This window comes from Onychomys torridus, chromosome 12, assembly GCF_903995425.1.
Source record: "Onychomys torridus chromosome 12, mOncTor1.1, whole genome shotgun sequence".
Lineage (NCBI taxonomy): Eukaryota > Metazoa > Chordata > Mammalia > Rodentia > Cricetidae > Onychomys > Onychomys torridus.
Window position 1 is genome coordinate 28,335,354 of NC_050454.1, and position 24,474 is coordinate 28,359,827.

At 36.0% G+C, this 24,474-nt stretch overlaps 1 protein-coding gene across 1 annotated transcript in view; it reads right to left on the bottom strand.

Annotated features, from left to right (window-relative positions):
- Nucleotides 1-5,707: 5,707 nt before the first annotated feature.
- Nucleotides 5,708-24,474, bottom strand: part of Dzip3 (DAZ interacting zinc finger protein 3) — a 76,823-nt gene continuing 58,056 nt past the window's right edge. Inside the window, 11 exon segments of the mRNA XM_036203288.1 lie at nucleotides 5,708-7,528; nucleotides 7,531-7,591; nucleotides 9,017-9,118; nucleotides 9,204-9,329; nucleotides 9,770-9,890; nucleotides 11,070-11,209; nucleotides 14,262-14,387; nucleotides 17,054-17,155; nucleotides 21,036-21,123; nucleotides 22,591-22,694; nucleotides 24,064-24,160. Coding sequence (XP_036059181.1) covers nucleotides 7,482-7,528; nucleotides 7,531-7,591; nucleotides 9,017-9,118; nucleotides 9,204-9,329; nucleotides 9,770-9,890; nucleotides 11,070-11,209; nucleotides 14,262-14,387; nucleotides 17,054-17,155; nucleotides 21,036-21,123; nucleotides 22,591-22,694; nucleotides 24,064-24,160 — 1,114 coding nt within the window. The 3' untranslated portion in view covers nucleotides 5,708-7,481.

The following is a 24,474-nucleotide window of genomic DNA, read 5'->3' on the forward strand; positions in this document are numbered from 1 at the left end:
TATGGTTTGAACTCTTTCCTTTCAGGCACTGACCTGGTTGGAGACACTTTCATCCATGCCCAGCTGGTTGCTGCAGGAAAGAAGCTGCCAAATATTCTTCACAGAATAGAAGTTTCAGAATCCATTTTGAAAGCAGTCTTCTAAATGACACTTCTTCGTTTCTTCCCTCATCTGCAAGGAGAATCCACTTCTACAATCTCTTTCCTTGGTTTCTATTTTGTTTTGTGAACCATCCTGCTTACATATATTTTAACTAAAACTAGAGGTTAGACTCCCTCAACTTTTTTCCTGTATACCAAATGTATGACGTTGCTTTTCTATTGATTGGGGTTAAGAGAGAATGAAACGTACAGATTAGCAATCTCCAATTCAGGATCACATACTATGTAAGAAGGCTTCAATCAAATATTTGAGTTAAAAAAAATAACGTATCTTTGAAAATGAGGTTTATGACTGAAATTATTGGGGTAAATGTTTTCTTGTTTTGATATGGAGACTTTGGGGAGCATAAAAGTAGTTTTTAAAAACTGTTTTCCTGAGCACTGAGAACAATAGATTTACAGTATGGAAGCTTTTCTTGCCATTACTTGCTGTGACCTTTTCTGAGAGTTGGTTCCCAGTTTTTGAGCCTCAGTTTCCTTTCTAAGAATGGATCAAATAACACCTAACTTGAGCTAAGTGTTATGAGGGAAACATGGTATTTTTAAAAGTGATTTGCAAATATCCAATGTCTAAAAGTTTGTCCATCCTTATGAAGAACCAATATTTAGGACATAATAATGCTATCAGACTCACATTTTCATGTTGCCAATGACTGCTGAGGAGTATTAAAATTTACACAATTTTATTTCATTCAAGAAGCTAAGAATGAGCCAGGCGGTGGTGTAGCGCACCTTTAATCCCAGCACTCGGGATGCAGAGCCAGGTGGATCTCTATGAGTTCGAGGCCAGCCTGGGATACAGATTGAGTTCCAGGAAAGGCGCAAAGCTACACAGAAAAAACTTGTCTCAAAAAATTAAAAAAAAAAAAAAATCTAAGAATGAACACTTGCTGTCAACCACTCAATGAGTTTTCCTTGAATGTTTCTTTCCAACTTTTCTAGGTATTTTAGTATTTTCATTGTTTCTTGCGGGTATTAAGGGTTGAATCCAGGACCTTGTGCATGCTAGGAAGACACTTACAACCGAGTTATATCCTCAACCTTCCTTCTACGTTTTACTTTGAGACAGAGTCTAAATTGCCCTGGCTGTCCTTAAACTCAATCTGTAGCTCAGGCAGACCTTACGTATGTGGCCTTCTTGTCTCAGTCTCCCAAGTAGTGGTCATTAAAGAGCTAAGCCACTCCACTCAGCACACTTCTGATACTACCTCTACAGATTCAAGGCTGGGCCCAGGATGCAGATGGCATGTGCAATTGCTAAGCATTGTGGTCTTGTCTCTGCAAAGCTGCTATCCAGAGAATAATTCAAATACTGACCTGAAGGTGTTTTGTGAGGCAGTAGTATAGCAGAGATCATGGGTTTTAGAGTTAGACAGACCTTTAGGTTCCTTTTTTTTTTTTTTTTTTTTTTTGTTAGACAGCAATTTCCACCTTTTAGAATGTTTGGAGGTCCAAATAAGACAGGTAATAGTAAGTTGTATAGTAATTCTGGAACACAGAGGTGAAAAGCAACTCCCGTTTCTTCATTGTCTGTAATGCTCCCTTTAAGCATCTCTTTGCCCTCCATCATTTAGGTTGATGCTGAGGTATCTCCAGCAACTATGCTTCAGCATGAGAGTCATGGAGGCTCTAAAAATGAATGCTGCAGTCTTACATTTGGAAGGATCCTGCTGTAGAGTACTTTCCCCTGATATGATGCTAATTGCTTGGTCATATGGTATACAGAAATGAGAATTCAAATCTGTCATGATGAACGCCTGCATATTGAATATGCACCTATTTATCACAGAATAGCAAAGACAATTTCTCCCAGAAAGAAATGTTTCTGATTTACATATATGTGGCTGGTGCATAATGTGGGTTTTATAAATCACTGTGTCATCACCACCAAAATATGCCCTCTAGCCATATTAGAAAGAACCCATGACAAGGGGCCTATCGAATGGAAAGAAAAGGCCATAAAACCATCAGTTCATTTGACATAAAACTGATATACAATGTGATAGTGCTTCAAGAAGAACCTGGGACCCCATTCATCAAACAGGCTGCTCCACACTAGGTTCTGAGCTGTGTGTTAATGAAATTGTCACAGTTGACTCAAAATGTAAATTGCAGTCCCCAATCTACAAAGGAGGCTACATACTAGCAAATGTTCCTGTTGGAAATGCTTCACCAGATAATGAACTTTCCCAGGGGAAAGCCGTAAAAAGATAGATGTCACACTGCCTATTGGATACGGTGTTCTCACATGTAAGACATCAGGCTAGAGATTTGGTTTTTAGTGTTGATACCGTTCATCTGGTGGGCCTACTGAAGGAGAACAGGAGTCGCAGAAATCCATCTCATAGGTGGGACCTGGGAATCTTTAGCCTTACAAAGAATCCTGGGCAATGCTGATGTTTCCCATGGTTTAGTTTTTCTACTAAAAGTATCACCCCAGAACCAAGAGCATTACCATCAGGAGCTCATTAGAAATTCAGAATCTTAGCTCTCACCTAAGTACTGAATCAAAGTCCAAATTTTAATAAGATGCCCAGTGATTCAATACAGTTCCAGCAATATTAGGAGTATCTCATGGGCTTGGCTCTCTTTGGGCTCTCTGAAATACCTTAATGCCTCAGCTGTAACATTAATTAAATAGAAGCCAAGCAAAGGGGAATTTTGATGTTGGAATGTTTGCTCTAATCTCCTCTTGTGACTCCAATGTGTTAGTGGGACCTTTGTCACTATGACTAAATACTGGATAAAAGGAAGGAACTCTTTAATTTGGCCCTCATGGTTAGTTTTAGATGTTTCAGTCTATAGTTCTTCCCTCCATGCCCTGAGTCCATGATGCAGTGGGAACATGTGGCAGATGTTATTAACTTCCTAGTAGATAGGAGACTGAAAGTATCCATTAAAAAAAAAAAGAAAAAAAAAAAAAGCTTAATGAAAGATACCGGTTCCTAGGACATGCCCACAATGACTTCCTCTAGCTAGCCCCCAAACACTATTACTACCTTTCGAAGTATAACCACCAATTATGAACAAAGTTTTCAACAAAGAATGTTGGAGACTTTGCCAACAACAAATATGTAGCCAAACTTGAAGCCTCTGCTGGAGTCTCCATAGCATAATGATGGGAATCTGTACAGTGAAGGAAGGGGCTTCAATCAGCCACAGAAAGAAGAGAGTCCTATTATATTCTCTGATGTCAGTGCTAGGGCTATGGTATCAAGTGATGGTGCTCATGAACAGATGAAGGTCTTTTGGATGATAGGATCCCAAAGCAGATTTTAGGATCCTCTTTCCTCTTTCATCCTCCATCTTCCTCTTCCCCTCCAGTTTCTCTCCTTCTTCCTTCCTTTCCTACACTCCCTGTTTACCTCTTCCCCTCTCCCAGGACATGCCACCATCTAGTATCCTCACCAGAAATAAAGCAATGCAGGTGCCATACCTTTGAATGTCCCAAACTGTGAGCTAAACAAATACTTATTGTTTTTGTAGAAGACCCAGGTTCCATTCACTGTACCCACAATCACCTGTAAATCCAGTTCCACAGGATCTGACACCCTTCTCTGACACCCAGATGGCACACATGTGTACACACATATACATAAAATAAAAATGCAAACCTAGACTTACCCAAGAAAATCAAACTCTATTACACCTTTTAGCTTCTGAAATTTAATCTACACTAGAACATCTAAATGCTCACTGCCGAGACAGATTCCCACATGACTGCTCAGCATATGCTCATATAAATACATTGCCATGATGGCTGTCTAGGACCTGTGGACTAGGACTTTCTACATAGCTGGTAACTGAAAACTACCTACTCAAGAAAATCATGTTCATTTATTGTTTTTAATCTGACTATAAACCAAAAGCAGTACTAACCTACTCCAATTATAGAATCCTTATCTGAAAGGTTAATACTTATTTAGGAATATCTTACAAATGTAGGGCATTCTTGACTAACTTAGAAACCAAACCTGCATTCTTGAACCACAAAGCTAGATTCATTTTTTTTTTTTAAGCTGGGAAAGATTAAAGAATGAAAAAAAAAAAGTATTAATTAAGTCAAGATAATTTGCATGAACTGGAACCAACCTAAATGAACCACAGGGGAAAGTCAAACCCTTCCCACCATGTCATGTCACTACCATGACTTTGTATTTTATATACTCAGCACTATAGTCCTAGTAGAAAATAGCTGGCTTACTGTGCTTACCTTGTTTAATTTGAAGAGAATTATTTAAGAAGGAGTGAGTGCTACTTTTGTTATGTATGAAATAAATCCAAAAATGGATGCAGATGTCAGCACTAGCAGGAACACCAGCAAGGGGACAGAAGATCTCTATTACAGCCCTAAAATGCTACTTTGTAGTGTTTATAACTGTCACTTTGAATACACTGTTTTGCCCTTATCTGAGTCTTGAGATTCATCATCTGTAGAGAAATCATAGTAACATACTTGTCATTAGTAGATCAAAGTACCAAAGATATCTGAAGGTATCCTATAAATGCTGTGAGCTGTCACATACATGAAAAATAAACAGAAAGGCAAACATCACAAGGCATATCCTCCAGGAGGAGCTGTATTACTAGATACTTTCAGATATTTTACTATTTTAAAAATTGTGTGTGCATACAGAGGTGTGCATGCCTGTGCACATGTGCAGAGGCCAGAAGGCTCTAGGACTTACGTTCTCGCTACCTTAATTCCCTTGAGATAGAATCTCTCACTAGTAGGCTATCTGGTCAGCACACTCCCAGGTTGGAGTATATAAAGGTATGTCCAGGTTTTTTATGTGAGGGTGTCAAGATTTGAACTCAGGTCCACATGCTTGGGCACAGCACTCTTATTCACTGAGCCCCCCCAAATATTTTTGATACAAATACTGCCATGCCAGGAACTTTCTGATTAGTTGGTTTTCTGAACATGGTAAAATCATTCCTCAGCAAAAACAACTGTGTACCACCATTTTACAGCTCCATTATCTGCAGCATCTGGAGATACAGACATGACTTTGTGGGGTACTCCTACATTCTCCCCACAGAGCAGTGATTGTGTTAAGTCTTCTGGCTCCTTACTTGAAGTCGAGAATGATTAGCACACACACAAGCCACACTGTGCATGTGGAGGTCAGAGGATAATTTGCAGGATTAGTAGGTTTTTTACTTTCACCATGGGGATCCCAGGGCATGAGGCCTTTCAACGAACACTTGCCACTACTATACTCTGGCACATGAACCAGAAAAGGAGCCATGTGTAGTACATCAGGAGCCATCAGTATCCTTACCTCCTACCCAGATGACTTTGGACAAGAAACACCTACAAAACAGAGGCAGATTAGAAAAGCACTGACTCCCAAAGCTCTGCATTCTAAGACTCCAAGACATCCTTGGCATTTCACAAGATGAGATGACTAACAACTTAGATATTTCCACATTATTTCCTCAAAATGGAATAAAAATTCAAGTACAACTCAACAGAAATAGACATTTGAAATAGAGAAAGTATTTTTAGATACATTTAAAAAGAACACATAGAAAAATAGTTGTTCAATTCAGAAATACTTTTATTTTCCACATAAAAATGAAATTACAATTATAAACATGAACTAAGAAACAAATTGTAAGCACAAACTATCTTACAAGGTAATTTGCTACATAACTGTGATAAGATGATGACTGAAATGTCCCCTAAGTTCTAGATTCTGCAAATCCACCACAATGCTATTTTATATATAAACGAATGACATACTGAAGAATACTTTTCCTTCCTCCGTCCCTTCCTCTTTCATGCATCTGAATGTATTGTGTCCATGTGCACACACAAGCCACACTGTGCATGTGGAGGTCAGAGGACCATTTGCAGGACTGACAGTTCTTTCTTTCACCATGCGCGTCCCAGGAACAGAACTCAGGTTATCAGGCTTGGCAACAAGCACCTTCACCTGCGGGATCATCTCACCCACTCAAATGTTGACATTTTAAAAATATTTTTCTTCATATTTTTCAGTTTATTTTCAAAATAGAAAAAGAAGTTTAGCATACAATTACAGGCACAGAATTATTAAATAAATTCACAGTAACTTCAAAATACATTTACACTGAAATATACACAAAAAAACAGTTGCTGAGTCAAAGCAACTTTTGCTCCCAAAATTAATGAAATTGAGATTGTTAATATGAACCAAGGATACATGTCTCCCAAGGTAACTATGGATTTACTTTAAGTTTGAAAGTACAGGCATGTACATCACTTACAGCATTTACACTATTTTTAAAATAGGCTCTGTTGTCTAAGAATTGGAACGCTCTCTCAGTGACAAGCTTTAGACAGGCAAATGGTCTTGTGAATATCAACTTTGTCACAAGCAGCAGCAAGTACATATAAATGGCTTCCACTCTTCCCCAGAACAATCACATGACAGCAGACATTTTAATCAGGAAAAGAAATCCTCTCAAATGTAAATGATTAAGAGCCAAGGAATATGTTTACAAATAATGTAAGATCTCAATTAGTCATCTCAGCAAATGACTTCCTTTGCATATCTGCCTCCTTTACTAGCCTTGATTTCTAATTCTAACTTCATTTAATATTTATGGTGCTAACTATTGGGAACATAGGTGTCTTGTGATGTGATTTTAAGAACTAGCTGTTGAGGGAAATACAAATCTTAGTTGTAGTTTCTATAGTATAATTATTGTGGTGATTTTATTGCACCAACAATTTAACACACTGGTTCTGCAATGTCTGAAACAATCATTTGTCACAGGCTATTATAAACCGCTGTATGGTCACCAGTGTCAAAGTGTCCATAATCTCATCAAGCGTAGCTATTTCAGAAGATAGAAAAGCTAAGATAGAATTTATAAGTTTTAATAGTTACATTTTAACACCAAAATCTCAAAGTTAGAAAGAAAACTAAAATCTATAGAATTTTCCTACCTTTTCTCCTAATTTATTTCAGGAAATTAAAATGTACCATACTTGAGAGAAAGTAAAGAGAGTAAGAAGGAAAAAAAGAGAGGACATTCTAAGAAATACACTGTTATATTTATAGGTCTTGTGTTTACACACAGAAAATGTTATGAAGAGCAATAAAATGCAATTATCAAAACCCACTTTCTTTAAGTCCCTTCCATTGAATTGACTCATGCTGTAGATCTGTCTTGATCCTGGCTCAGCCCTGGTATGATTAGCTGGTCTGTTTGCATGACACCAAAGGGCATACTGCTACATAATACTGTTCAAACAATTAGCTCATTAAAGGCCAAATTAAATTCCAATTTCTAAAACTCATCTTAGGTATAGCTACCTGCCTTGTATCAGATCTTGGGTAACTGCCCGTTGGGGTGGCCAGGCAATTCTGGTAGAGCAAAACATGGAGTCTGCAGGTGGGGCATGTCCCCTGTTGCATCAACCATGGTCTAATGCACTAAGGAGCAAAATGATTCCAGTCAGAGTTTCAAATTTAGCCTAGCAGAGGCAGCCACTGCTCTATACAGCATAGTTCCTAATCAACATGTCTTCTGGTGGGTCTGCAAGCCAAGCCATCTGTTACAACCATGGTACCCTCTCTGGTTTGCTAAGCATTATAAGCTGGCAACTGTAGAGTATCTTTAAGCAAGTCTACTCAAAATTTGGTCTCACCCTATTTTAAAAAATGACTAACAGTTCTTCCTTACAAGGATATTGGAGAAGCTTGTTATATTCTCTCTTTAGTTGATTTTGTTTATAAATTCTTTTCACTTATAATTAAACAACAACTAGACATACAAAAGTTAGCAATACCTTTATGGGGCTCTAAAGCTGAAACACACTGGATGAAAACTCTCTTCAGATTATTTTCTACAGTGAAAATGATAGTATTATTGAACCATGAAGTAATTATTTGTTATGTTTTGCTAAGTTTTGACTCAAAACATATTTTTGATGTTTGAATAATGGAGACCCAAATCTGATAACAGGATTAAGTATAGGGACTCTATTTGAGGCTTCATAACTAAACTGAGTAAACTGAATGAATTATGTACTTCTCGTTCACTGGGCAATGGCAAATTTTTGACAAACATTCTTATTTTAAAATCATTACATATTAAAATTTCAAAATGGGAAAGATGTGTAGCTAAGTGTCACCTTGAAGACCTTTTGGGATTAGCCATTTTACAAACCTCTTCAGAGCAAAGCAGATAACACACATAATTTTGTATCAGGTACCACATATTGTATCTTTGAAACATGGTTTGAAAAATCAGGCAATTGTTCACTTCCCCGAGAAAAACACTTCTTGTCTAACATAATCTTTCTTTTGTTGAATCACATTCCCCCCAGAGGATTTGGACCATACATTGTACATCAGTAACAGTTACACAGCAGCAGCACCAGGAGTTAATCTATGTAGATACCAAGAACACGAAAGCTATGCCAGGCTCACATTTTCTAACATTAATGCGAAAGCCTTGGAATCTTCAAACATAAACACAAGAGGTTAGAGAGATTACTAAGACAAGTCTGCTTTAACTGAGGAGGCCATTATTACATATGGACAGCAGACACTGTAGAGTTTACAGCGAGTCAGGGTAAAGCGACACTTCTTTGTTGTTAGTCACTCAACTGCTGTCAATTCCTGTTTCTCCTAGTTCTGTTCAAGGGAACTGTGTACTGATTCCATTTAAATCTCCAGGCTGTCCTCCTGAAAACCATAGTACAACCATGACTGCATACAGGGAAAGATGGAAACATTTCTGTATGGTACCCAGAGAGGGAAGTGCAGTTATGCCCAGTGGGACTTTAAGTAAGGCAGTAAGCTTGCTTAGCTGATTAATGATAAAATGTTAACAGGACAAGCTTAAACATTTACCTGAGAGTGGAATTTGTGAGCACAAGGCAAAACTGAAAGGTTTTCTGGAGACACATTCTCATGACAGATCACACAGGGCTCCTCTTCTTCCTCTTCATTATCCTAGAGAAAAATAGGTCTGATAAATTTAGGCTATTTTTTTCCTCTCAGATCTATATGTGTTTATAGTTAACAACTTCTATCTCACCAAATCTTTGTCTCCTTCCCATGTGGTAGAATCTTGTGATGATTTAGGGGTCTGGGGAGCATTAGGCTGTGACGAAGTGTGGCTGGGTGATGCACTATTACCATCTGGTGCAGATTTTCCTTCACTCTAAAAATAATATTTTAAAAAATTATCCTAAAACAGTGTCAACTGACAGAATTGAATAAAATACACTGCAGCAAAAACTACCAAAAGGATAAACAATATTCATGATAAATCTTGAAATAAAATGTTAGCATTATTTGTTAGCTATGTAAAATGTTAGTTTAAATAAAATAAATCTTCACAGAAAATTAGAATGCAAAACTTGTATTCAGAATTGTTCAAAGCAGCCTTCAGAAAATTCAAAGGGGAACAGTTTTATTCTAGTCTCATCTAAAACACTTCCCATGTCATTTGTCATGTTGAATTTGTGGAATTACTTATTGTTAATCAATGATGTCCTATGATTAAGTTATTGATTCTTGACTCTATGTATGTTATGGCACTATTACAGAAGGGAGAATAGAGAATTAAAGTTTGTTGTTGTTTTTATTTGTTTGTTTTACCTCAGGTTTCTTGGGCTCAATCATTTGAGAAATCTTGTAAGCAATTTCATCAAATGTAAGTCGAGACACAGACTTCCCATGAGAATCCTTCAGTTGTTGTAAGAAATCTGTAAGTTCCTTCCTGGAAGCGATCAAGAATAGAGAAGGCTTGGCTTTTCCTACTGCTTTGAGGATGTGCCTTCAAAGATGAGATAGGAAATCCTATCCATACGACAGTCAGCATATAGACTGAAGTCTATAGTCTTGAATCTAAAAATGTCATTCGCATTTATTTGAAACCCAAATGAAAACTGCTAATTAATTATGCCCCAAAGTGGTATTTAATGTATTTACCAGTGAAAGTTAACTATGTTTATGAAAGACTTCATTATGTGAAAATTCATTTACATACTGAAGACTTTTTATCTCAAATTTCATTCAAGACTAAAGAATTTCTGTTTACAAAACTATTTTAATAATAACTCTTGCTATTGTTTTCTTATCTTTGTAATATTTAAATGTTTCACTTTCATAAAACTCAGAGAAAAGATAAAGATTAAACAGAAAATAAAGCAAACAAAAGATATGTTATTTTAATCAGTATTTCCCTTTCTAATCCTTCATTGCTACCTGTTCTTATAATAGAAAAAGAAGGTATTTTTCTTTCCTTTGGTTCATGAATTAGTCATTTTATAATTATCTATAACTATATAATTCTATTTTTCTATCTGTAATCATGAAAATGATTAAAAACAATCTAATTTAGTAACAAGATATGATGGTTTCAAATGAAAATACAAAGGAAAACTGAACTTATTTCCACACATACAAATAGACATTTTTAGAATTAACTTTACTTCTGCTAAAGTCAGAGTAAAAGCCAGAAAAATTATGATTTATTATATTGAACTGTGTCTACTCAAATACAAATAAATCATAGGAATCTCAATAAAATAAAAAAAGAAACCTAAACCTGATGATGTTGAAGCTCAGCATACAATTAACTGAAAATGTACTTTGGTGATCTGTTATTAAGATAATTGTTGTAGCCAAAGGCTTCAAACTAGGTAAGTTTACAACTACTACTTCTAGCAAATGAGCAAACATAAATTTAAACACTAATCTTCTCATGCCTTAAGACTAATAAAACGTAAAAATGTTTACTTAGCATTTCTATTGAGCACTTAGTCAATTTGATTTTCCTAAGACCATGGTAAAGAAGTCATTGTACTTATGGATGTGTGTGAAGTGTTTCATTTCTACAATTAATGTTATGGAAACTGTGAAACACAGTGTAACCACTGAAGAAGATTGTAAGTACCTTGTCTGTTGTGGAAAAGCAGTTTTCAGCCTGTCTGTAATCCTCTCCCAGTTTATCATGAGAGGTTCACTGCACAGACTTGCACTGGGTGACACAGTATCACCTATAGGTGTTGGCATAGCCCAGGTTATACCAGGCATCTGTAAAGGGCAGACAGTTATAAACATCAGCTTCAGTTAGTAGGTAATAACACTTGGATACCTCAGAAAAAAGCAGAATGAAGAGTCATAATGATATCTACATTCTCTAATACAGTTTATTTCTCAACAAATACAATATTTCAAACTTGTTATTACCTATTTAAAAGTAGGGTGTTTGCCCCGAAATTACCAGCACATACAGAAACACATGCAGAGTATATTGTTGAATTTTTAAGAAATAATAGTGGAAAATTGAAAATTACCTAAAGTCTGTCAACAACGAAGGGATTGAGTAAAAAAATTATAGCAAATCAATCAAGTTTTACAAATAGATATGTATGTCTGGGCATAAGAGACAGCCATGGAATAAGTTTAATTTTCTTTTCAAAATAGTATCTAGCGTAGTATTCATGATGTGACTCCTTCAGTATTAAAATTTTTAATAAGTGCATGCATATGAACACATAAAAGCATCTGTAAATTACACAATAATCTGCAAATGGTGATTTTTTTCCTAGGGATTCAACCACAAGGTAATTTTAATTTGAACTGTCTGTATTTCTCCATTATCTATATTTTTCCATAAGTATACTTTTATAATTAGAAAAATAATGAAGATAAAATGTAACTGGAGTTTTCCTGGTCCTGCCTGGCTCACGGTCAGGACAAATCTCTCTCACCCGCCAGTCCTGTGGTATAATCTTATTATAAATTGATCAGGAGTTTAACCAATTTGCTTTACAAATGGGGAATGCATGCCATAAGATACTATTGCCTCCTTAAACCTTCGTAAATCTAGCATTTCAATTGGATTCCAACTATTTTGTGCATTCAATTGCCCAGGTAACTGCTGTACGGTTTCCAGATAAATTAAGGGTGATTGTGAGAAAACAGGCTTTCTTTCTGTAACATTATAATCCAATCCCAAAACATTTCACCGTTAAATTCTGCTGTCTGAATCTGAATTTCTCTATAATTCATTTTAATAGGTTTGTCTAAAGCTTTTATCCTGGAACTTAAATTGACTATCCTTTTAAATAGTAAAATAAGGATAAAGAAAGTAATAATGTGCATAATCCCATCAACATTAATCTTCTCATATAGTTAGTTGTTCCATTTTCAGACTGCCTAAAATTTTATCAAAGTCCAATTTTCTTCTAATATATACATAATACCCATTTTTTTTAAATGTGGAAAAAAAATTTAAGTAGCTTTTTCCTTTAAAATATCTGATATCTTAATTGACTTACCAAGTCTGTGTAGAACATTAGAAATCCGAGGGAATAATTGTTTTATTATATGTAATTTTACTACGTTAAAGTTAAAAAGTTCCTTTTTGAAAAAAAAAGGGGGGGGGAGTGCTGTGGATATCACTCTGTATAAATAAAATGCTGATTGGCTAGTAGCCAGGCAGGAAGTATAGACCGGATAAGCAGAGAAGAGAATTCTGGGAACAGGAAGGCTTAGTCAGGAGATGTTGCCAGCTGCTGCCATGAATACCAACATGTAATATACTGGTAAGCCACAAGCCATGTGGCAAAGTATAGATTAATAGAAATAGGTTAATTTAAGATAGAAGAACTAGATAACAAGAAGCCTGCCATGGCCATACAGTTTGTAAGCAATATAAGTCTCTGTGTGTTTACTTGGTTGGGTCTGAGCAGCTGTTGGACTGGCGGATGAGACAGATTTGTCCTGACCATAGTCCAAGCAGGACCAGAGAAAACTCTAGCTACAATAAAATTTTAAATTGTATATAAAGATGATGATAGTAATATAAGTGCTTTTGCTAAAAGGCTCAAAAATATTACAGACAAATGACAGTGTGGAAAGTTTAATAGTATATTTAAAACATTAAGATTAAGTGAATTAATATCAATAAGAGAATTTTTAGATGGCTAATTAGGTTACCAAGGCAATTATACCATGTTTACTAAAATCTCCATGGGTCACCATGAAAGTAAGCAACAAATACCAGTGGTTGGAATCAAACACAATCTGCCTCAGTCTGTAGCTTTTCCCAGGCATCTGAAGATAATCTTATTATGAGGTTAAGAGATTTCAACGTTTTCAATAAAATTCCATTCCAGTCATTACAGAATAACAGCACGCAAACTGCATAAGCAACACCGTTAACATGGTGATAAACGTTGTGGTACTTATTTAAAATGTTGAGACATATACATATCGTCTGTAGACAGTTGACATAGACATAAATGAGTCCATCTAACTATATATTTCAAAAAGAGATAGAAAGCAAGATCCAAGAATTACATACTACCATAGACAGACACACACACATATATGCACATGTGAAAATACAGACAGACAGATATATACAGACACACTTTTTAAACTTCCCAAGTGCCTTTATGGGAAAGTCAGGGATTAGAAAAATATTCCACTAATTATATCTGACATCACTCTTTTGGGGAAATTTTTGTCATTCATTTTTTTTTCCCCTTAAAGTTTAGTCAAGATGATAAAAAATATTCTAGCCATTTTAAATGTCTTTAATCTTTCTTCAGGTCTGAATAAAACTTACTTGATTATCTACAATTAGGAAGATTGAAAACTTTAGAGTTTTTTTTCCATGCTGATGCTACTCATATTACTGGTTGTGGATACAGTGGGAACACACGAGGTGTGTATGTAAACTTAGTAGCTTAATAGCTCACTGTGACTTGTCCTCTTTGTTTTTTCTATAGAACAGGTATGTCAAAAATAAAAATGCCAATCTGTCTCACAGTTTTGTTACAGAAATAAAACTACGCAAAGCTACACAGAGAAACCCTGCCTCGAAAAACCAAAAACCAAAACAAAAAACAAAAAAACCCTGCAGTTCCAAGAACCCAGTAGTATAAAAATGCAAATTTTTGTATTTCAAAACTAAGCTAATATTAGGTAAAACATTTATTATTAATTATCAGCAGCAGCAGCATTACCAACATTATCCTTCCAAACAAACAAATGAACATAAAATGTTTATTCAGGATTCTCATTATAGTTATAAAGAACTAGTTACTATTATTTCACCAGGAAAGGCTCTTACCAGGGGTGGTCTAGGCTGTACAGCTGCAGAGATAACTCCAGGGCAAACTGCAGACATTTGAGGAACAGTAAGGATGGGTCTAAAGAAAGATTCCTTCACAAGGGGTCTTCCTAAGAACTGCTGAATCTAACATAAAAAAGGCAAAAATTAAATAAAATAAAACCTTGCATATATATAGAGGTTTTTTGTTTGTTTGTTTGTTTAAATGAACAATGCTTTAAAGTCAGAGAACAATGTATGGGGTAAAGCACTGATTTGAAATTTAGATACAAAGTATATTAGAAGCAATGTGTGTGGCAGGATACTATTTAAATCTGTAAGAATTGAAAAAGCAGAGGAAAATAAGATAGAACAGAAAGAACAATAATAAAACAGAAAGAGAATTAAGAATTTACTATGACCTTCTCTGTACCTGGTTAGATATCTTTGGATGTCGAATTGTTAAGACTATAAAGTAAAGGTTAGATTAGTGATTTTTAAGACTCACCCTCAGATCTAATAATATAAGACCCGCAAAGGTATAATATGTACAAACATATAATATGTATAAATCTCAAAGGTTTCAGTGAATGTTGTACATGTTGAGAGACAATACTCAGCAACTAAAAATCTTCAAAATTATTCACAGAAAATATATGTGTACTGAAGGTACCACTTGATGGAATGAGGACTTTAGTTTTAGCTTTAAAGACAATAGAAGAATAAAACAGAGCTTATGACAAGGGTTACTCCATCACAGAGGTTCCTTTTGGTTGTGCTTGTATTTCTGAAGGGGTCTTGGCAATTGTTAGTTAGAGAGAAACTTCAGTTTGTTTGAGTATAGAGGAGACAGACTCAGGGAACTTCTCCAGTGTGCTAGGTCTAATATGATTATAAAGCAGGAACACAACAATAATTTGCTGAAGTGAAAAAAAGAACATTAACATAGCTCTAAGTAATGATCTTAAAGTAAAAATTAATAATGAACTTTATAATGGACAGACAGGTTAACATTTGATTCTTAATCACTAGGGAACAGACACTGTGAACCTTATAACTAAGAAAAGGTATTCTGAGACAATTAAGAAGATATAAATTCTAATTAGATATTAAATATTAATGTTATCTATAACTTAGTTTTCTTAGTTAAGATAATGATGTTGTGATTATATCCAATAAGAGTTCCTCATGTTTTAGGATATATACTGAAGTACAAATTGACGAAATCATGATGCCCAGAGTTTGCTTTATAATATTTCAGGGAGAAGGAGATGATATAAAACAAGACTGTCAACTGCTGATAATGCTGAAGCTGGATTTCAATTTTCCTTATTTTTTACATACTTATTATGTAAAATCAAGTTATATATGACTGTAACATACATATATAAAATTATATACAACTTGCAAGTTTTCATTGAATTTTAAAATAATGAGTAAGTGGTGGGTACTGAGTCTGCATTAAAGTTCCTTTGAGACTCACTATAGCCAAATTACCAATAATTTCTTGAAAATCATTAGGGGCTTTCCCCTTCTTCTGCTGCCTAGCACATCCTGAAGTTAACTGCTCTACTGTCCCACCGTCTTCCTGCCCTGACCAATGGACCCATCTGAAACTGGGCCATAAGATATTCTTCCTCCCTTAAGTTGCTTTGTTAGGTACTTCATCTTATGAAACAAACTATGAAACAAACACAGAACACTAGAATTCAGTAGTGGGATCTCACTGATGACTAAATCTGACCATACGGTTTTTAGGACTTCGGAACTGGTTGTGGAAAGAATATGGAAATATTTGACAAGAAAACTCTAGAATGCTGTAAGCAGAGTTTAATGGGTAATTTTAGTGAGAGTTGAGAAGACCAGAACGCTTATAGTAATGTGAACAGTAATGGAGTGCAATCATGAAGTTTTAGATGGAAAAAAGATTCTATTGAGAATTTGACAAGAGACCATTTGTGTTATAGTCTAGCAAATAAGTGGTCTTTGTTATACTCAAGAATGAGTAGAAATAAAGTTTACAGAGTTGGCAGAAATGCTAACACCAAAAGCCATTTGCCCCTAAGTATTTCATCTTTCTTTACTTTCTATATCGACTTGTATTAAAAATAAAAATTATCACCAAATAATAACCTAAAAGTTCACAGAAACTTGTATTTCTCAGATTAACATACTCTAGTCTCTAAAGTACACAGAGCAGTACATCTGGTTAAATCTACTGTTTCTTTTTTTGGGGGATGTGGTGGGTGGGTTTCGAGACAGGGTTCCTCTGTAGCTTTGTGCCTTTTTCCTGGAACTCACTTGGTAGCCCAGGCTGGCCTCGAACTCACAGAGATCCGCCTGGCTCTGCCTCCCGAGTGCTGGGATTAATAAGTAGAGTAGTGGTGAAAGTGGAAATTGCCCTTGCTGTCACAAACACAGTAGATTAGAAAAGGTAAACGAATGTATACGGTAAAAGTAGAGGGGACTGACTCTCTAGTAAGCTTTCTTGGTATTATGCTGCAATGTTTTAGTTATATAGTACTAAAATGAGAGCACTGAAAATTCTGAGCATTCATAAGTTATCTCTCATAATGTAAGTTTCAGAGGATGAAAATATCATGTTTATACTTCAAATGCTTGACTAAATGCCAGTCTGAACTAGACTCGGTCAAACTGTACCAGCACAGATTGGCCATGAGTGGCAACTGGTATTTAAAATATGCACTTAATTCTATTTGAGCACATACCAAATGTACTGTACATTCTGTATTTTACACATTACCATTTATCAAAATGAAGATAGAGACTTTCCAAAATGCCAGGAATCTTACCAGTATCTCAGGACTTGGTGGTGGTGGGGGAAGCTGGACTGGAGGTAGCGTACTCAAGGCAAACCCTTGTTTCACCTTATTGATTTGTTCATTGTACTGTGTCTGACAGAAGAAAAATATTTTAGCCCACCACGGAATCTAAAGAAACAATATATAGCAGTGTTTGATTTAAATAATTCAACGTAAGCTAGTAGTTCTCAACTCATTGACAGAAGAAATATCACAATTCCTAACATAAAAATAATTCTATAGGCTTTCATGCCCACATTTAAATAGCTGTGCTGAAGGAATTTATTGAAAAAGTGACATAATTCAGTTGCTTATGGTAACTCCTCAGTGTTTCCAGTATTTCCAGATCCAAAACAGGCACCACTAATACAAAGTGAGTATAGAATCTAAAGGAATCTAATACCTGTAAGAAACACATGGGCTAATAGGAAAATTAACACATTTTAACAAAGTACTGAATTCACTGTCAATGTTCATTTTTTAAAAAGGAAAAGGAAAATTTTAGAAAATGTTAATTAGATATCTGTAATTTTATTTTATCTAAAAAAACTACAACTGTTTCTTGCTCCAGTTCTATAAATGTCTTGTTCTCCAGTTTGGGAGTAGGAAAGGGGAGAACAGAAAGTAGAGAGGAAAAGGAAGGAGAAAGGAGAGGGGAGAGGAGAGGGGAGGAGAGGAGGGGTCTAATTAGGAAACTTTCATGTTTTCAGTATTTTCTGGCATTGTCCCTAATTTTCTTTATTCATTATAGTAAACAACCCGTAAAAACTGGAAAACAAAACCTTATATATAAAGAAGCATTTAGTGATTTCCATGCAGGAAATAGGCTTGGAAGAAAACAAGGACAGGAAACAAGGAACAGTGCTTTTGAGGCTAAAACTTTGAATACTCTTAAAAGTAGTTCTAAGTACCACTAAAGACAGAGGAACAATGATCCTAGGCAGAAACAGTTAAAACCACCATATGAAAAGTAAACAAGTCTGTGAGAGGGATTTGTCTTGACTGTGGGCCAGGCAGGAAAACTTCAACTACAAATGGCGTCCAACGTGTTGGCAAGAGTTTCCACCTAAAACCTGAGAAAAAAGATTCTAAATGGAGCTAAAAACAGCTTCCTAGTTGTCTCTCTCAAGTTACTGGCAGCCTGCCGGTTTGAGCTACTATGGCGGGTTCCTGGTGTGTGTGTCTGACCTGCTGTGTGGCGGGAATGAGGAATCTACAAGCGGCACTTTACTCTGCTGTGTGGTGGATTTAGCCTTTGCTAGTTAAAAACAATAACAACAAAAGGTTTCTGGGCTATGAACTGCTTTGATAGAACTGCTTCTGATAGTTGATGGTACACATGGCTCCAGACCCAGAGCTGGCGGTAAACTGTACCACTGCCATGTTGGGAAGCTGAGGTGGGTGGAGCCAGCAGCCACAGTGGCATTTCAGTTTTACAAAGATGGATATTACACAGAGAATCTGGTTTGTCTTGTCTTTGGGATTTTTAACTGCAGAAAAAGATTTGATCATAAAAGCTGTTGAGTTAAACAAAAATGTAAATTTTAAAGGTACCTTGACTTCAAAATTTGGATATAAAGATATGTTGCTTTGGAAAAGAGTCTCTGCTTTTGTTTCCACAGAAAGCCAGAGGCTATGGATTTGTTCCAGATTAAGATACATCAGGTTTGATCAGCCAAGACCACCTGAAAGGTCTCCGATGACACAATGGCCCAGATGATCCAACATCCAGAATGGTTTCAAGGCAACTGGCTCAGAGGTTCACCCTAATGGACTACTCCATAATCCTAAAATTTTCTTTATGTCCCCATAAGATACAGCGCCCCCCTCCAGCAGGAAGTAGTAAGAAAAACTACGCCCAAATTCCCAGCTGGCTTTGGAGATGGAATTGGCTCACTCCTTCTCTAAACCCAAGCACATTGTTAAAAGAAAAGGTTAAGAGATTCTTGTGTCCCAAATCAGAAGAGCCCTCTGGTGTGGGACAGAGAAAAACCAATGTTTTATTTAAATAGGTTGATTATAAATGCAATCTCTTTCTAAAGATAAAAAGGGGATATGATATAGATATGATAGGATGAAAGGGTAGATTAATGAACTTACTTCTAAAGAGCAACAACTCATTTAAAATGTTTTACATTGGTATAGATTTTAGTCTATTGATACAAACTTAAAGTTAATTTTGTTATACTGTGTGTATATTTCTACTCTTGTTTAAGGTATTGTGTTTGTACAGCTCATTTAAAATTGTAATGGATAATTAAAAATAGATTAATAACTGGTCATCTATGATAATCATACTCATAGCCATGTTAGTTAAGTCTTCTAGGTATACATAGAGATATTTCAGATAGATAGGTAATCTTCAAATACTTCAAAGACCTACAGAATATGGCATTTAAAATATTTTTAAAATTTAGACCTTCTGGACAGTGAGACATGTCTGCTCCTGGCAGCACCAATTTACTTCAGAGAGGAGGATGGGCATTGAAGACACTTCATATGGAGTTTATCTTCACCTTGGCAAAAATAGCCATTTGGATAAGAAACTGTTCTTGCCTGGACTGCTTGATCGACTGGACATGCAGCACACATAGAAAGGTGACCATTGAACTTTGCTTGACAAAATGGTCCTTCAGGTTCCTGCTTCGCAGAGGAAACTGCTAGACATTCTACAGGACACTGAGACTCTAGCCCTGTGGGCTGAAGACAAATGCCCCAACTTTACAAAGGAACATTAGGTGACTGTCCAGGCTGCCAGCTGTCTCTGTCTACTCTTGCAAGACTCCTGAAAACTGCTTACATCCTTCTCCTGGTTCTCAGGTAATATTATATCCTTCTGAGGTCTTTGATGTGGTTGAAGACTAGATGGTTATAATTTCCTCAGTTATGATAAAAGATAAGTTAGATATAAAACCTTAGACTCACAAATATAAGATAGATAGAATATCTTCTTTAATATTGTAACTGTAATTCTTGCTTGATAATTGTTTTGTTATATGTAATAGTACTATGTAAAAGTTAAAACCTCCCTTTAAAAAAAAAAGAAAAGGGGAAGTGCTGTGGATATCGCTCTGTGTAAATAAAGTTCTGATTGGCCAGTGGCCAGGCAGGAAGTATAGGCGGGACAAGAGAGAAGAGAATTCTGGGAGGTGGAAGGCTGGGTGAAAAAAGACACCGCCAGCTGCCACCAAGACAAGATGTAAGGTACTGGTAAGCCACAAGCAACGTGGCAAAGTATAGACTAACAGAAATGGGTTAATTTAAGATAGAAGAAGTAGATAACAAGAAGCCTGCGGTGGCCATACAGTTTGTAAGCAATATAAGTTTCTGTGTGTTTACTTGGTTGGGTCTGAGCCTCTATGGGCCTGGCAGGTGAGAGGGATTTGTCCTGACTGTGGGCCAGGCAGGAAAACTCCAACTACAAAAGTCCACAGTGTTCTGAGGCAGCTCTTTGTAACCGAGCACGACTGCTTCATTTATAGATGTGGTGTGGATGTAACAATCCATCAACTTCACATACAAAGATCTGAGGATCATGTCAAAAATAGTCACTAGTCTGGCTTTCTCACAGTCTCAATTCAATTAAATCAGTAATTAAGATTCTACATTGTGGAACAATTATATAAACTGTTATTACTAGAAACGAATATAGCTCAATATGACATTACACTTAATTGTACAGCTGGATAGGAGTTTAATTTTGTTTGGCTTTGAAATTCTGGGAAACCTAGGTAAGGAACAACTTTTGAGTTTATCTCTCCCTGGGATAAGGATCTAAAAGCCACACACGAGTCTATAATTTATATCTAACATTAACTATATGAAAAAAATACAAACTGAGATCATAAACTTCGGTAACTGAGATGAAAAAATGTTCTTAAGTATCTTAACTTTTTGCTTTTAATGGTAGATGTTCCTGTATGTACTCTCACACAATTCTGCCAATTTGGTTGAAGTATACTCCAGCACTTACCCTGAGGAATGCAATCTTGTTTCTAACATCTGCCACAATGGCATTCCAGCTATCCACAGCTGCCTTTAATTGAAGTGATTCTAAGTTGCTGATGTAGAAAAGGAGACACAGAAGAAGCTTTCTTTATACATAACACTGAGGTTTCCAAAAATTTCAAAAGTGTTCTCTAGTATTTATATCACTAATACAAAAGAAGACTATCCCCAATACTAGCAATTACCTCAAAGGTTAAAGACACATGGAAAGGCTTGTTATTAATAAACAGAGAAACTGGCAATATATACACCCTTTCTAAGGGAAGATAATAACATGTGTTTCCAGAAACTATTTCTTCCTATCTCCAGAACACCACTTTCCTTTCCTATCTTGGTAATACTACAAGACCGTTTTGCATCCAAGTGTCTCCAATGCAGCAGAGAAGCAGAGAAATGTAAACACAGAAGCTGCCTTAGTATCTAAAGCAGGTGCAATCTCAAGAATGGTGTCTCACCTGGGAGGCAGGTTCTGGATCATCTTCACGATAATCCTGATATCAAAGAGCCAGAATTGATCTATCTAGCTCTAATGTAAATTAGAAAATTAAATTGCTTCTGAGATGACAAATTATAAAACACACACACACACACACACACACACACACACACACACACACACACAAATAAAACCAATCAGCACTCTCCTGTGAGGAAGAATGCTATCACTGGCCCGATAAAGGACACAAAATGCACCAGTGTAGCAACTGTTTATTGATACAATCCTATAAATAGTTAAGTCAGGAAAAACTCATGAAGTTTAGTGCATTCTGCCTCTACAAGCAATTTCCTGTGGATTTCCAAAAGGACTATCTATAGCAGCATTACCATGTCTATATCATGAGCTCAACAATTTACAATAGCAAAACAAGTCATCACTAAGATCAGACAAAAAGGAGCCCCACAATATTCTAATTTATACAATGCTCTTTCTCCTTCTGGCAAGCAAAGACAGACTGATCACTCACAACAGTACCTTCTCAGCTTTTCTATACATCAGTATTAAAGAATAACGACAACTTTAAAAATGATGATTATTATAAAAGAATAATACTTTGATCTCAGAGATAATTAAGTCATTAAATTTTAAAGCTATACCCTATAAGATAATAAATTTAAGGAAAATTTCATGAAGCTCATTCCAATACCTGAAAATTAATATAGCACAGCAATAACTGCCATTTAACATGTAGCATTAGGTGTTACTACCAATTTTTTCCTAAATTTATTACAAAAGGACTTAAATCAAGCATTGATAGAAAGAGTTTTCCAATTCCCATCTGTCTTGCGCATCTGGCCTGCATGCATGCCTCTCACTGGGGAGGAAGCTGCCTCTATATTCAGTGCTTCTCAACAATTCAGGAAATGCAACACCGCGCATCAAGCACAAAGAAACAATCCAAGAGCTTGGGATTACTTTAATAACTCTGATGCTCGCATGTAAAATTCATTGACCATTATGTTCAAGTAAGGAGACATCTGTCCCTCTTTGAGGTCACAGTGAATTAAGAAGAGAAAGTTACCTTGCCGCCAAGTGAGTCACCCTGGCGAGCTGATTGAGACACTCCTTTTCCGTCTGTTCGAGGTGCAGCAAACCAAAGTCTCTACGACACTGTAAGAAGTACACCTACAGAGGTTTGAAAGAGAAAGGAACTGAAGGAATTCTAAGTGGGCATCCTCTTCTCAGTGAGCTCAAGAAAACTTCAGTCTCTCCCAGAAACACTGCAGTGTCCTGACAAGAGACATCGTGAATGCTTTCTGAGCAAGACAACTTTGCAATTTTAGTTATTTTATTCAGTAATTACTGGGTTAGTAAGGACCCAAGAACATCACTTTTCAATTTTTTTCCACATACTGGACTAGTCTTGCAAACTTTAAAAAGTAGTGAGTGCTTTGCTCCCAGAGATACTAACTTAATTGATAATAGAGATAGCCAAGACATTAGGGTTTTGTTTTTTTTTAAAGTTCTCACTAAGTTAATTTTAATATGCAGCACAGTTTGAGAATATTCAAAAGAGAACCTATGGTTTCTATGTTCATGATGAAGGGCTCAGAATTACAGAAGTAATCAGACTACAGAAAAGGCACACTCCAAATGGTCCTACAAACCTTCTGGTCCAATATTTCTCCCACAGCAGGAAGACCTTCCACATCGTTACTGATGTACAATCATTTTGTCTAAAGTTTTAGCTGTTAATCACTCAATAATTACCAAAAAGAATAGTCTTAGACAGAGATAAGTGTCAGAAAGTATTTCCTAAAATGAGTAACAGAAGCAGAAAGAAACAAAGACTACACATGAAAGACAAGGCCTGCCTTTCCTTTGTGGGGAGAAGGCTGCAGGACTGTTTCCATGGTGTGCTTGGATCACCACTCCTGTTGTTCTGGACTCCCAAGAACTCTACTAGAGCACATAGCTTACCAATGACAAGTGGCAAGGTCTGCAATATTTTTTGATGTCAGCAAGCTCTTCAAACAATGTCAATCTTAATATATAGCAAGTTTCATTAGCTATAAATAAAAATTACATGCACATATGCAACCTTATTTCTTCTGAGAGACCTTAGCTGTATGGTATTATTAACTAACTTTAACAGTATTAGGTGACTTCTTAGGGTTATGGAAACTAAGTTTTCTTCTGACACTGGGGCTTATGATGTATATGTATTTTTGGGAGATTTGTATGGGGCATAGCAAAGAAAGTGTTATTACAGTAGTGGTTAAATGTTATTCTTACAAGTATGGCTTAATGACCTAGCTTCATGACAATTAGTCTCTATTTCTTGGAGTCACTGAAGGAAAGCAGCATAAGATTAGAAATACTCAAGCATTCCCAGATGACGTGCCAGTAAACAAAAGGGTATGCATTTAAGATGTATTTTTCTGGATGATATTAAGATGTCTTAATTCTGTTTATTCAAAGCCAATCTTTTATAACTCTTTAACGATACTAAAGTAAAACTATCTTTCCTCCTCCATTCCCATTTTCCTTTTACCTCGGCTGTTAAGGCTCTATTGGTTTCTGCATTCAGTTTGTTTAAATATGCTTTAACTGTGCTTTCCAGATTATGCTTCTCCGTTTCCCACTGAGATCTGAAATGAATGATCATTAAAAATGAGCAATATTACAATGATAGCCCTTTCCATCATATTCAGAAGGAGGAATATAAAACTATCACAAGGAGAAAATGTTTTCTTGAAAAAGTATACATAACACATAAAAACAAGAGAGGACACTGTTTAAAACTTATCGTTATTCTTTATTACCAAAAGTACAGAAGTTTTAAGGTCCTCAGCACAGAGGTTATAACCTAAATTCTGAATCTGTAATCTTAAAATGAATCTTACCACCATAACCTATTAAATGTAAAACCTTAGACAAGAACAATGGATCAAATGTTTGAGTT